Source organism: Panthera tigris, chromosome B1 (genome assembly GCF_018350195.1).
Source record: "Panthera tigris isolate Pti1 chromosome B1, P.tigris_Pti1_mat1.1, whole genome shotgun sequence".
Classification (NCBI taxonomy): domain Eukaryota; kingdom Metazoa; phylum Chordata; class Mammalia; order Carnivora; family Felidae; genus Panthera; species Panthera tigris.
In genome coordinates, this window is record NC_056663.1 from 198668672 (window position 1) to 198681000 (window position 12329).

At 57.5% G+C, this 12329-nt stretch overlaps 1 protein-coding gene and 1 long non-coding RNA gene across 16 annotated transcripts in view; one reads left to right on the forward strand and one right to left on the reverse strand.

The window, feature by feature from the left end:
- Nucleotides 1-12329, forward strand: part of STK32B (serine/threonine kinase 32B) — a 400190-nt gene that overhangs the window by 374570 nt on the left and 13291 nt on the right. For all 14 annotated transcript variants that reach the window (XR_006217092.1, XM_042984951.1, XM_042984954.1 and 11 more), the window contains 4 exons: nucleotides 741-857; nucleotides 2765-2890; nucleotides 5665-5796; nucleotides 6511-6575. Coding sequence is in view for 13 of the 14 variants with exons in the window: in XM_042984951.1 (XP_042840885.1) it covers nucleotides 741-857; nucleotides 2765-2890; nucleotides 5665-5796; nucleotides 6511-6575 (440 nt within the window). In the remaining variant the exon portion in view is untranslated. The remainder of the gene's footprint in view (nucleotides 1-740; nucleotides 858-2764; nucleotides 2891-5664; nucleotides 5797-6510; nucleotides 6576-12329) is intronic.
- The window catches only part of LOC122238127, a 29888-nt gene continuing 28018 nt past the window's right edge, over nucleotides 10460-12329 (reverse strand). Inside the window, exon 6 of one of the 2 annotated variants that reach the window (XR_006217093.1) lies at nucleotides 10460-11881. This is a non-coding gene — a long non-coding RNA (uncharacterized LOC122238127). The remainder of the gene's footprint in view (nucleotides 11882-12329) is intronic. The other variant, XR_006217094.1, reaches the window with a different exon arrangement.

Sequence of the window (12329 nt, forward strand, 5' to 3'; positions counted from 1 at the left end):
GCCGAGGCAGAGGGAGTGAGCTGATGTTCAGACACTGTCCCAGCCATGTCCCCAGGGTCCCACTCAAGAAAGACTAACCAAGTTCCAGGTCTTGAGAGGTTCTTAGAAGCAACAAACTGCCCAGGGCAATGTTTGGAAAACAAGTCAGGAGGTTTAATGCTCTGCTGAGCTGGCCAGTTGGAGAACAGAGTTTTATGCCTCCTCACTGTCGGGGTGGTGCGGGGGGAGGGTGGTAGATAGAAGCCCTGCCTCCCCACATCCATCCACCCCACCAGACCCAGACCTGGGTGATTCCAGCCCGCTCACTCCCAGCTGGTTCAGCCAGCGCAGGGAAAGGTGGAGGTGAGGCCCACCGGCAGGCAGGGATTTCGACCGGAGGTGAGGCTGGGAGTCCAGTGGATGATGAGAGCCACCCCACCCCCAAGCCTGGAGTCAGGACTCGGGAGTTAGGCTGTTGGATGCGGATCCTGCCTTTGTCACTTAGTGGCTATGTGACCTCGCTTTAACCTCCTGTGGCCATAACAGAGCACCCACCTGCCGGGTTCGGGCACTACCCTACAGGTCTAATCCCTGTTGGCACGTGGGTCTGGGCCACCTTCTCTGCCGTGAAAGAGGAACACCCACTGTTCCCTAAAGGGAAAGAATAAACCACCCCCTTGTAAATATACAGGTTTAACCACATGGGCGGCGTCTTCCGGTTGGCCCTCTCTCTGATTCCCTCTCTGGTCCTTTGGTTGCAGAGACCGTATGAAATCCACTCGGCCACGCCCATTGATGAGATCCTCAACATGTTCAAGGTGGAGCGTGTCCACTACTCCTCCACGTGGTGCAAAGGCATGGTCGCCCTGCTGAAGAAGGTAAGGGGACAGCCCCCAGCCTGCCAGTCCCGGGGGCTAAAGTCATTTAGTGCAGAAGCAGGCATCCCACCAAATTCTGGAAGGAGAGAGGGAACAGAATGCCAGTGGTGGAGTTGATCAAGTCAGTAGAGCCCTGACGCCACATCGTGAGCACGGGCGGGCACCCATCCAGTGAGTCGGAGAACCGCTATACTGAATGGGGCTCTCCCATGCGGCACTGGAGTGAAGTATCCGTTTAAAGTTTATGTATTTATTTGGGGTTTAAAAAAATTTTTTTTAAATGTTTATTTATTTTTGAGCGAAAGAGAGAGTGTGAATGGGAGAGGGGCAGAGAGAGAGGGAGACACAGAACTCGAAGCAGGCTCCAGGCTCCGAGCTGTCAGCACAGAGCCCGACGCGGGGCTCGAACCCACAAACCGTGAGATCGTGACCTGAGCCGAAGTCGGACGCTCAATTGACTGAGCCACCCGGGCACCCCTATTTATTTATTTTGAAAAGAGAGAGAGAAAGAGAAAGAAAGAGAGACAGAGGGAGCACAAGCAGGGAAAGGACAGAGAGATAGGGAGAGAGAGACAGAGAGAGAGAATCCCAAGCAGGCCCCGTGCTGTAAGCGCAGAGCCCGACTTGGGGCTCGATCTCAGGAACCGTGAGATCACGACTTGAGCAAAAATCAGCAGATTAATTGCTTACTGACTGAGCCACCCAGGCGCCCCTAGAGGCTCTGTTTAAATCTGCACCCATCGTTTGGGGCAGCCCCGAGGAGGAGGCTGCCACGACCAGCAGAGGTGACCCTGCCAGGTGCCCTCACACTGGTGTGACCACAGCCCACCGGCTGGGCGCAGCTGGGACATTTCTGCAGCGTCGGGGGCGGGGCGGGGCAGGCGGCAAGCCGGCAGTGGAGTTGCGACTTCCAGCTCCCACCTGTGGGCAGCCGGGTGCCAACCCCCCCCCCCACCCTTAGCACATGCCACGTCCTTACCAATCCCCTGGGGTCCCACCCTAATCGTGATCTGCAAGTGGAAGAATTGTGTGTCTTTGCTCTTCCTAATCTGAGAGGAGGAAACAGGCAGGCAGCCTCCCGCAGCCCGCCGGAGTTCTTTGTGCAAGGCAAGCCGGAGTGTTTTTGGAAAAGCTGAAAGCCCCGCGTGGGTGCAAGGTCATACTCTGGGCTGCTTTTTAGGTCGCACCACCCCTTAGTAGTAGAAACTCTATTTGAGGAGACACTAAAAATTATACCCTTGGCCACAAATGAGGCCACGCCATCAGGCCACAGAGGTCACCGCTTAGCCATCCGGGGATAAATTTTATTACACTTTCGAACGTTCCACCACCAAGCTGACCCTCTCAAGATGAGGTGGCCAATTCTCCTTCTATTTAATTGGAAGCCTCTGCAGACATCAATGAGCATGGGCTGTGAAGCTGTGATGGGGCGCCAGTCCTCGAGGACAGTGCGGTGGCTGAAATCCAGTCCCTGCCAAAGAGCCCCTTGCTGGGTGACCGTGAGGAAGCAGCCGGACCTCTCGGTTCCTCCCTGTCACTCAAAGAGGTGAGTGTAGGTGACGTTCCCGGCAAGAGCAACCCAGAGCACAGTGTTGATGATGGCACATGAAAAGCAGAAGCACCTTCAGGGCGCCTGGGGGCTCAGTCGGACACGACTTCTGCTCAGGTCATGATCTCAGAGTCAAGAGATCGAGCCCCAGGTTGGGCTCCGCACTGAGCGTGGAGCCTGCTTAAGATTCTCTCTCTCTCTCTCTCTCTCTCTCTCTCTCTCTCTCTCTCTCAAAAAAGAAAAAAAAGCAGAGGCACCTTCATTTTCCCAGGATTCCTACCTTCAGAGTCCCCGCTAACCTCAGCGGGGCGCACACCTCAAGCAAACATGTTTAAGCACTTCTGCCTTCTGCCCGCAGCTCCTGACCAAGGACCCCGAGAGCCGTCTGTCCAGCCTTGGTGACGTCCAGAGCGCGCCCTACTTGGCCGACATGAACTGGGATGCGGTGTTCGAGAAGGCGCTGACACCCGGCTTTGTGCCCAGTGTGAGTGAGGGTCTCATCCCATGCCACGCCGTCCCTCTGCAGGGTCCCCTGCCCTGCTCTGAAGGAACACCCAGAAGCTGGTCCGGGAGGCCTCTGCCGGCCGTGGCCACAGGAGCGCCGGAACGTTCCCATTGCAGTGAGACTTGGTGTGGATTTGGACCTCATCTGCCAGGTTTCTCTCCTGGCAGAAGGTCTTTGTGGGCACGGAGTGTTCTTTGTTTTATGGAGTCACACCCACCGTGTGCGTCACCTACCCATTCATCCGGCCACCCACCGCCCAGCCAGCCTGTACTCGCTGAGCGCCTACGGACGCAGGCCATGTGTGTGGCTCGAGGAGGTGACTGGAAAGAAAACACTCTTGGTGCCTGTTGTCAGGGGGCTTGTAGATGAGAGCAGGGCTCCTCAACTGTGCTGTTGGGGGCATTAGGGCCAGATGATTCTTTGGGGGGCGGGGGTGTGGGGACCGTCCTGTGCATCCCTGGACTCCATCCACAGATATCGGTAGCATTCCTCGGCTGTGACACCAAAAACATCCCCAGACCTTGCGGGGCATCCCCTGGGGACAGCTGCCCCCCACCCCCTTGACAGCCTGCGGGCTAAGTAAGGGTTTGTGCAAAGAAAAAGCCAATAAACCTACAAAGGCACATTTAGTGACCCAGAGCTGGGTCCTGGAGGGACAGTGCGGGGTCTCGGCCGGGAGCACAGGCTGGAGACTTGGGTTCACTACCGCGTCTGTGACCTCGGGTGTGCTCGGGAGTGGGGTTCTTCACCTAAAATGAGGAGACGAGAGGGATCCATCCCACGCTTGGGCGGAGTAAATGCCAAGAGGCCTCCAAAGGCTCGGAGCAGCGAGCCCTCGGTCCACACCGCCCTCGGAACCGCTATTTTATTAACAGATCCGCCGGGATTCTGGTCTCGGCTCCCTCGGTTGGCTCCCTCAGAATGTTCGCTCTGGATGTGCCAGAGAAATACGCTGGCATCCTTGGTGGTCCCCTTCCGCCATGCTCAGGCCAGGTGGATGAAACCCAGGGATCTTGATGTGGTCCTTTATACGGAGCACAGATTGCCTCAAACAGCCTCCCTGTTGCCACGTGAGCCGTCCCCGAGGCTGGGCGCAGGATGCCCGGGTGACCCTCGGGGCCAATGCCTGCGATCGCCTGTCAGCCTTTGTAGACCTCACCTGCTGCCCTTCCCCAGCCGCACACAAGCACGGTCGTGCACACTCACCTACTCACATGCACGTTTACACTCGCGCATACTCACATGCACCCTCGCACCCATGCACACTCACACTCGCACACACTCGTGCAAATCTCATACTCATGCACGCTCACACTCGTGCGCACTCACGTCCACACAATCACAGGCAGAGGACCCTGCTTCAGCCACACCCAGACGCCTGTGGTTGTCCCCTCTGGCCACACTGTTTCGTAGCTGTGAACCTGTGCTCACGCTGCTTCCTCCTCTTGGGGGGACAGGGGCTCCTCTCCTTGTCCCCCGGCAGTCTCCTGTCCCTCCTTCCAGACAGCATCAAACCCAGGGACTGGCTCATTTGAGGGTCTCAGTAACTGCCTTCTGGAAGAGAGAAAAACTGAAGCATTGTCTCCGATGGGACATCCCCCAGGCCAGTCCCCCCACCCCCCCCCCCCACTTACCTGGAGTGAATCGCAGCCTCCCTGGTCCTGCACTACACAGAGGCCTGTCTACGCTGGCCGCTAATATTATTCTATTACAGTGACTCTGCCGTCCCCCGAGAGCTTCAGAGGGCAGGGCCCACTTGCCTCGGCTGGCCTCTGCCTGAGACACACTCCAGAGCAATGGGTGGCCCTAGAAGGCACTAGAAGCTCTCAACGTGTCATTGTCTGAAGTGAACGAGTGATCATAATCCTCCAGGACTCAGTGTGCTGTGTGTTCCAGGCACCGGCCTAAAGTTTCGCAAGCATTATCTCATACAGACTCCGTAACAGGGGAGTGGTCTTACTAGAAGTATTCTCATGTTGAGGAACTTACCCACGTTTACTCAGTGAGAAATTAACCTCAGGGATCTGTATCCAGAGCCTGCATTAGAATGAATGAATGAATGAATGAATGAATGAATGAATGAACGGATGGCAGATAAATCAGGCCAGGAAAGACTTGGGCCTAAAATCCGAGTGGCTTTTTGGGGAGAAGTCCCTGTGCACCTCCAGACTGTGGATGATATAACCACTAGGCTGTATTGCCTGACGGGACTGGCGTCCCGAGCGACAGCCACCAGCTGGATCTTGGGTCCACGGCCCAGAAGTCAGGGGCACAAAACTCCTCCTGACCCAAGTGGGCGGAGCCCCCCCTGGCTCCAGCGGAGGGGCAGGAGGGAGCCAGCTTGGGGAATTGGGCAGATATGGGCCAGAAATAGCATTTTAAAATTAAATTATTAAAAATTATATTTATAGAAGAGGTAGTCCTGACATGAAGATGTGCGTGTGATAAGTGAATACCATCAGATTGGGAGACTGGACTGGGCCCTGGCAAAACACGAAGCTTCGTGGGAAGGAGGCTGAGGAGGAGTGTGGATGTTAACAGGGCCGGGGGAGGAGACACGGGGATAAATGAACCGTGTCTGCCGCGAGAAGGTGTCGCTTCTCTTCCCCAGAAATAAAACGGAAGCGGTGCACCCCACAGTGGTAGTTAGCCATTGTTGAATGAGCGATCGATTGAATGAACGAATGAATGAACACAATCCAGTGGTGGGTGCAACCAAGACAGACCGTGTTTGCTTTTCCGCTTGCTCTCAGAAGGGGAGATTGAATTGTGACCCCACATTTGAACTTGAAGAAATGATCCTTGAATCCAGGCCACTTCACAAAAAGAAGAAGAGGCTGGCAAAGAACAGGTCCAAAGACGGCACAAAGGACAGCTGTCCTCTGGTGAGCGGACCCCCCGGGGGCAGGAATCGCAGGGTCCAGGGAGCCTAAAGGAGGGAGGGGCTGCTGTTTAGCCTAACGGAGGCAACTCACTTCGCCTCTCCAGATACCTCCATTTGCAGTCACTAAGATGCCTCCGCGATTGGGTGGCTTTTCATAGCACAAAACGGAAAGATCGGGCGCCTGGGTGGCTCAGTCGGTCATGCGTCCAACTTCGGCTCAGGTCTTGACCTCACGGTTGGTGGGCTCGAGCCCCGCGTCGGGCTCTGTGCTGACAGCTCAGCATCTAGGGCACCAGGAACAGCACCCCCGTGAGCACAGAGCTGTCTGGCATGTGTTGTCAAAGAGGATGGGCACCTTGGCAGGACGTTCTTGAGATTCTCTGCTCCGCCCGCCATCCCGCTTCTTCATCAGGTCTCATGAGCATTCAAGCGATTAGGAAGCCACTTCATGAGTTTCCACCCATATTCCATTCTAACGTGACTTTCAGGTTGGATGTAATGGCTGCAGACTGAGGTCGAGACGAACATCCTCATCGACCGGGTTCCCTTTGGCACAGCCGCCCATACAGTCAGGGCCCCTCCAGGCACGTCGCTCGTGCCCCGCCCCCGGCATCTGCAGCCCCATTGAGGTCAAGCTCTGGTCGTCACGGCCTTTGTCGTGTGCCTCCCTGGATGGTGCCCCGTCATTTACTCTCACCTCTCTGCTCTTTGACAGAACGGACACCTGCAGCAGTGCTTGGAGACCGTGCGGAAGGAATTCATCATATTCAACAGAGAGAAGTAAGTCCCCCTCCGGCAGCTGCTGGGCAGAGCCCTCCCAGATGGCACGAGGGCTCCCCGGAAAACGGTGGTCCCTGGAGCCCAGCAAAGCCAGCCACGGTGCTGGAAGGGAAGCAGCAGGTGGCCCCGAGTTCCAATCCCGCCTCCGCCGTGCGAGCCAGGCACCAACTTCACCTGTCTGGGCCCCGGGGTCTTCGCGGGAAGTTGGGAGGGGGGGGGGAGCGCGCTGAGCTGGCGCACAGGGAGGCTGGTGCGGAGGGCGCAGGCTCTCCGACGGTTCGGTGCCCGAGCTCTGGATGGAAATCGCCCCGGGCCCGCCACCTCCAGAGTGACCTGAGGCGAGTCTACACCTCACTGAGCCTCATCGTCAGCACTGACAAAATGGAAATGCCTCCTTTGCGGTGTGGTTGTTGGCAGATTAGATGAGATTGTGGATACGATGCCTGACAAGGTCGGAGTCCTCATGCAAAGATTACCGTTACCGTTATTATTCAGGGGGGTGAGCTGGTGTGGGCCGGACGGGGACTCTGGCATCACGGGCTGGCGGGAGCCGGGACGACACCAGGTTAGGAGGGGCTCGGGTGGGTTCTGAGCTGGCGGCCTGACCGGGGCCAGTCAGCAAAGGACGCAGACGGCTCAGGCTCGATCCCAGCAGGATGCTGTCAGGAGCTCATCCAACTGGGACTGATTAAAGCAGGATTTGGGCAGGAGTGGGCTCGTGGGGTGGGGACTGAAGCCCCACACGTGGGACTGGACGCAGACCCGTTCCATGTGACCGACACCGAACGAGGCCTTGGGCTTGCAGAGCCTAAGGGACGCACTTCCCACGCTCCAGGAGAGCCAGGTGGGGAAGTGCCAGCTTGAGCCCTGGACATCACAGGACGGCGCCACGTTTGCTCCCAGCAGGTGACAGCAGCAGGAATGTGTGCCAGAGGGCAGCCCAGGCAGTGGCTCTCACACCAGGTGCCAGGCTCAGCCGGGCGTCGGGGAAGCTTCCCAAGCTGCCATGCCCCGCTGAGTCCTGAGGCCGGGGGGAGGGGAAGGGCATGGGGCCCCGGGAGTGAGGACGGTACACAGAAAGGCAAAACGGAGGGACACAGCTGGTGAAGAAGTTTGATCTCCCGGGACGTCACGGTGTTGGTGGAAGGTGAGGGACTCCGTCCAGGATTGCGTGGGTTCCGGCCAGTGGGCCGCTGGGCAGGGCAGGGCCCCATCCTGCACGGGGCACTGGGACGGGCGAAGGAGCAGCAACCCGACATTTGTCCCCGGCGGCCACAGCTCTCCGACTCGCGGCCGGGTGCCCAGGTCGGCCCAGGCGGGCACGCCAGGCCAGAAGAGCAGGCCTCGCCACTGGGGGCCCACGGCTGTCCGGTCCCCCTGTTCTTGCCGGCAGGACGCGAAGGGCCTCTGTGACCACAGTCCGTCAGACCCGGGGAAGGTGGCAGCCGATGGGTGGGTGCTTTCCGAGCTCACCACCCTTTCCCTGCGGTCCTGCCGCCTCCGGGGCTCAGGGTCCCTTCCCCGGCCTAGAACTCTGGCCCCAGGAACTTCTGCTCACACCAGCTCGGGCACATTGGACCGGGGCTCCAGGCAGCCTCGTTCTGGACCCTTCCTCCACTCAAGCATGGACTGAGGCGTCCTCAGAGAGCACCCGATGGCAGACGTGAGCCTGTGAAAAGGCTGAGCGGCGACGGACCCGAACAGGCAGCCGTGGCGGCCGCACTGTCCCGTGTGCCGGGAGACGCTTCATCTGGAATCCAAAGAACCCAGACCATTTCCTTTTAAATGAACATGAAAATGAGATACCCCTCCTTGGGTTATTTACGGGTCGCATCTGGCTGCTCTTAGCAGAACCACCACCCTGTAGTGGCTCTGACCAGTAAGCTGTTCTTTCTCACGGGGAAAAGTGAATTGATGGGGGAAGTCGCCCGGCCATGCAGAAGACCCCTCAGAGATTTGTGGTCATGCATTTAAAGGGAGGCTGGCGCGGCTGACAGGAGTTGGCAAAGCAAAGAGAGAGAACAGAGTCGTTTTCCAGACGGGGCGGGGGGGGGGGTGGGGGGGGCGGACGGGCATGTGCAGAAGCAGGAGACAGGAAAGTAGACGGCTGGCCTCAGGGGTGGCTGCATCCCTGCCTCCCTGCTCACCTGGGCTGCCCACCCTCTCCCTCCCCAGGCCCCGAAGGCTCTGCCAGGCTAGCTCCCACCTGCCATGTGCAAGTATCCAGATGAAGGGCCCGGCTGCGTACCCCGGGATGCTGTCTGAGCACCGCGTGGGCCCCTCCGGGTCCAGCCGCATCCCTGCTCCACGATGAACGTGGGAAGGGGACCACGTGGCATCCACCGCCACCCTCTCTGCTGCAGTTTCTCATCTGTACAATGTCCCCGTTGGCGAGCGCGGGGTGCCCCAAACCAAGAGTTTTCCTTCTAAACCAAGAGAAAAAAATGGGACCTGTCTGTCGCCCACCCCATTCTGCAACCCCGTGTTTAAAGCACCTGCCATGTTGGCACATAGGACCTTCCTATCTGACATCAGCCAGTGGCCAGTGGCCTGACTGGGTAAGGGACCCGGAGATGCTGAGCCAGGCTCCCCGTCACACTCCCTGGGGCCTCACCGACCCCGGCAGCCTCCAGCGGCTAGCGGCTGTCGCTTTCCTTGTCGGCAGACCAGGCCATCCGCTCACAGCACACTGGGCCAGGCTGCCGCTGTGCAGAGGGCTGCAAAGGGAATCAGCAGGGAGCGCGTGGTCACATCAAAATCTCCCGGTTGGGGGGGTCGGTGAAGCATCTGACTTGGGCTCAGGTCCTGATCTCATGGTTTGTGCGTTCGAGCCCTGCGTCGGGCTCTGTGCTGACAGCTCAGGGCCTGGAGCCTGCTTCTGTGTCTCCCTCTCTCTCTGCCCCTCCTCTGCTCATGCTCTTTCTCTCAAAAATAAATAAACATTAAAAAAATTGTTTTAAAAAGTCCCCCAGTCGGGGGCAGGGGGTATTAGCATGTAGGGTTGCCACACCTGTTATGTGTTGAATTGCACCCCGCAAAAAGATATGTTGGAGTTCTAGCCCCAGTATCCTAGAACGTGGCCTCATTTGGACCTAGGGTTGTTGCAGATGTGGTCAGCTGAGATGAGGTCATGTCAGAGTAAGGGGCCCATCATCCAATAGGACTGGTGTCCTGATAAGACGAGGCGCAGACACAGGGAGAAGGGCACAAAGTTCGCCAGCAGCCTCCAGAAGCCAGGGGAGGGGCCTGGACCAGACGCTCCCCACAGACGCTGGCGATGTGTTACAGCTGCCTTAGGGAACGGATACGGTGCCCTCTGAGCCAGAAGCTGAGAGAATAGGCCTGGCGATCTGCGTTTTAACATGTTCTTGGTGTCATGCTGATCCGTACTTTGAGAACTTCTGCTAAGAGAGACCAAGCGTGCCCAGACTGGGCCTCTTCTGGTTGGTTCTGAGCTGGCCACAAGAATCCCGATCTAAAACTGCAGACCTTCCCAGCCGTCTGTCTCCCTTGCTCTGGGGTTGGTGACCTGCATCTCCGAGCCCTCACGGGCTTAAGGGCGCTCCCAGGGGCCTCACCCCTGCACGGCCGCCTGGTGTGTGACGTGTGCTTCGTCAGCTAGAATGAGCTCTTGAGCAGAGAAAAGTTCCCCTCCCCCCATGCGATGAGGAAGCTGTCCTCAGCAGGCAGCACCCGGGGGCATCAGCCAGCTCCTGAAGGAGATTCGCACTCAGTCCTTTAACAGATGTGCCCTAATCTTGGACTGGACCCTGAGACACCAAAGTGGATCCGGCGGGACCTGTGTCCTTGCCTGCTCGTAGCTAGCACAGGCCACCGTGGGGATGCGGAGGACATGCCCCTGGGCCTGACCTCTCTGGGCCTCAGTTTCTAAAGAGAGGACAAAATTCAAATTAGCACTGCCTAATATTCTAGAAACACAACTTTATTGCTGAGCTGAGACCTCAACTGGCAAGAGGCCACCAAGCCAGGTGGAGCATCTGTTTCAGGGACTGGTCCAGGGATGCGAAGGCCTGGGCAGCTGAGGTTTCCATTAGTTTGAGAAATGGCGCCGTGGGTCCTGTCCTCCTATTTCTGGCCAGAGATTTGAGCGTAGTCTTTCCAGAAGGTCTTTTCAATAGCATTTGGCGGAGGTTTGCAGAATAAGGAGCCCCTGGTGAGAAAGGAGTTTCAGGAGCTGAATTGCCTATCTGTGTCATCTTGTAAAGAAATCAGCATTTTAAAAATCACATTAAAGCCACGTCTGGAGGCCCTAAAAATGTTGTATTTGAAAGATGTGGGCTACTGCATGTGTGGTACTTATTAATACTGTTAACGATGGTCAGTGACGTTGGTGTAGGACTTTATGGTTTCAGATCATGTTCCTTTAATCCAGATTTGTCAGCCTCGGCCCTGTCAACGTCTGATGACTACGGACGTCAGTTGTTTGATGTGGGGACTGCCCTGTCAGCTTTCGTGGCCTCTGCCCATTAGACATCAGTAGCACGACCAAAACTGACCCCAGACACGGGCTGATGTTCCCCAGCAGACCAGCTGCCCCCAGTTGGGGGTCACTGCTTACTCCTTACTTGCCACCCTTTTCCTGAGGGGCATATTAGCATTCCCAACGTCTGCAGCTCTGAACTGGGATACGAAGGATTTGAAATCTGATCTTCCAACCCCAGATCCTGGGCTCTTTCTGCTGCGTGTGTGTTCATCCAGCTGTCCGGGAGAGGTTTACTCAGCATCTCCCGGGGGTTGGATATAAGCGGGCATAGCCGGGAGCAAGGCCCTGTTCTCATGGGGCTCACGCTCGGGTGGATTGAGGACCTGAAGGCAGGGGGTACTTTCCCTAAGTGGCGTCTTTGAGGCGGGCCTCCAGCGCGTCCAGGCGGTGCAGCGGCTCGCGTGTAGCGACACCTTTTTATTGGGCACCCGCCCCATGCGATGCAGTCAGTACGTCCATCCTGTGGGCCAGGCGCTTTTACTCCCCCATGGAACAGGGGAAGAGGGGCAGACGAAACGTGAGTTGAGGGCACATGACTAGGAGGGCTGCGGTTCCATGGAGGTAATCAGGCTCCAGGGTCCAAGCACTAGATCGAAATGCAAGACGGTCCACCGCCCTGCACATTTACTGTGGAACAAGGAGTCTCCACTGGCTCTGTAGATGGCGTCTGTTGGTGAATCCGGACACGTTCCAGGTGCAAGATGGTACAAGTTAACATGACAGCGGTCTGTCCTGCTTCCCCATCCTGAGAAAACACAATAGCGAGCCGCTGCAGGCTCGGCTGAGGACGAACGTGGGAGGCCTGGAACAATGACAGATGAATAATCAAAACATGATTAAAGTTTGGTGACCTCATCTTCCCCGGGGAGGGGGGGGGCTCCCTGGAGACCCCAGGCAGTGAGATAGGGACCCTCTATTGCGGCCTGGAACTGCTGGGGGAATGGAGGTTAAGCAGCGTGAAGTTACGATTCACTTCAGGCTTGGGAACTGAGTGAACGGGGCAGGCCCTGGTCCTGCTGCCCTCGGGGCTGTGAGCAGGGGGGGCAAGTGGGGTGGGGCGGGTCCCAGCCTCTCTGCCCCTCGGCCTCCGCATCAAGGGCTGGCCTTGACTTTACAAGGTCCGTGCCATTTGCAGAGGACTTTGACTCCCCTCTGACCTCTTCCCCGTGGGGAAGGCAGGAAAAGGTTATATCTGCGTCTCGTGGATGAATCAGTAAAGGAGGAACCTTCACCTTCACCACTGGCATGTC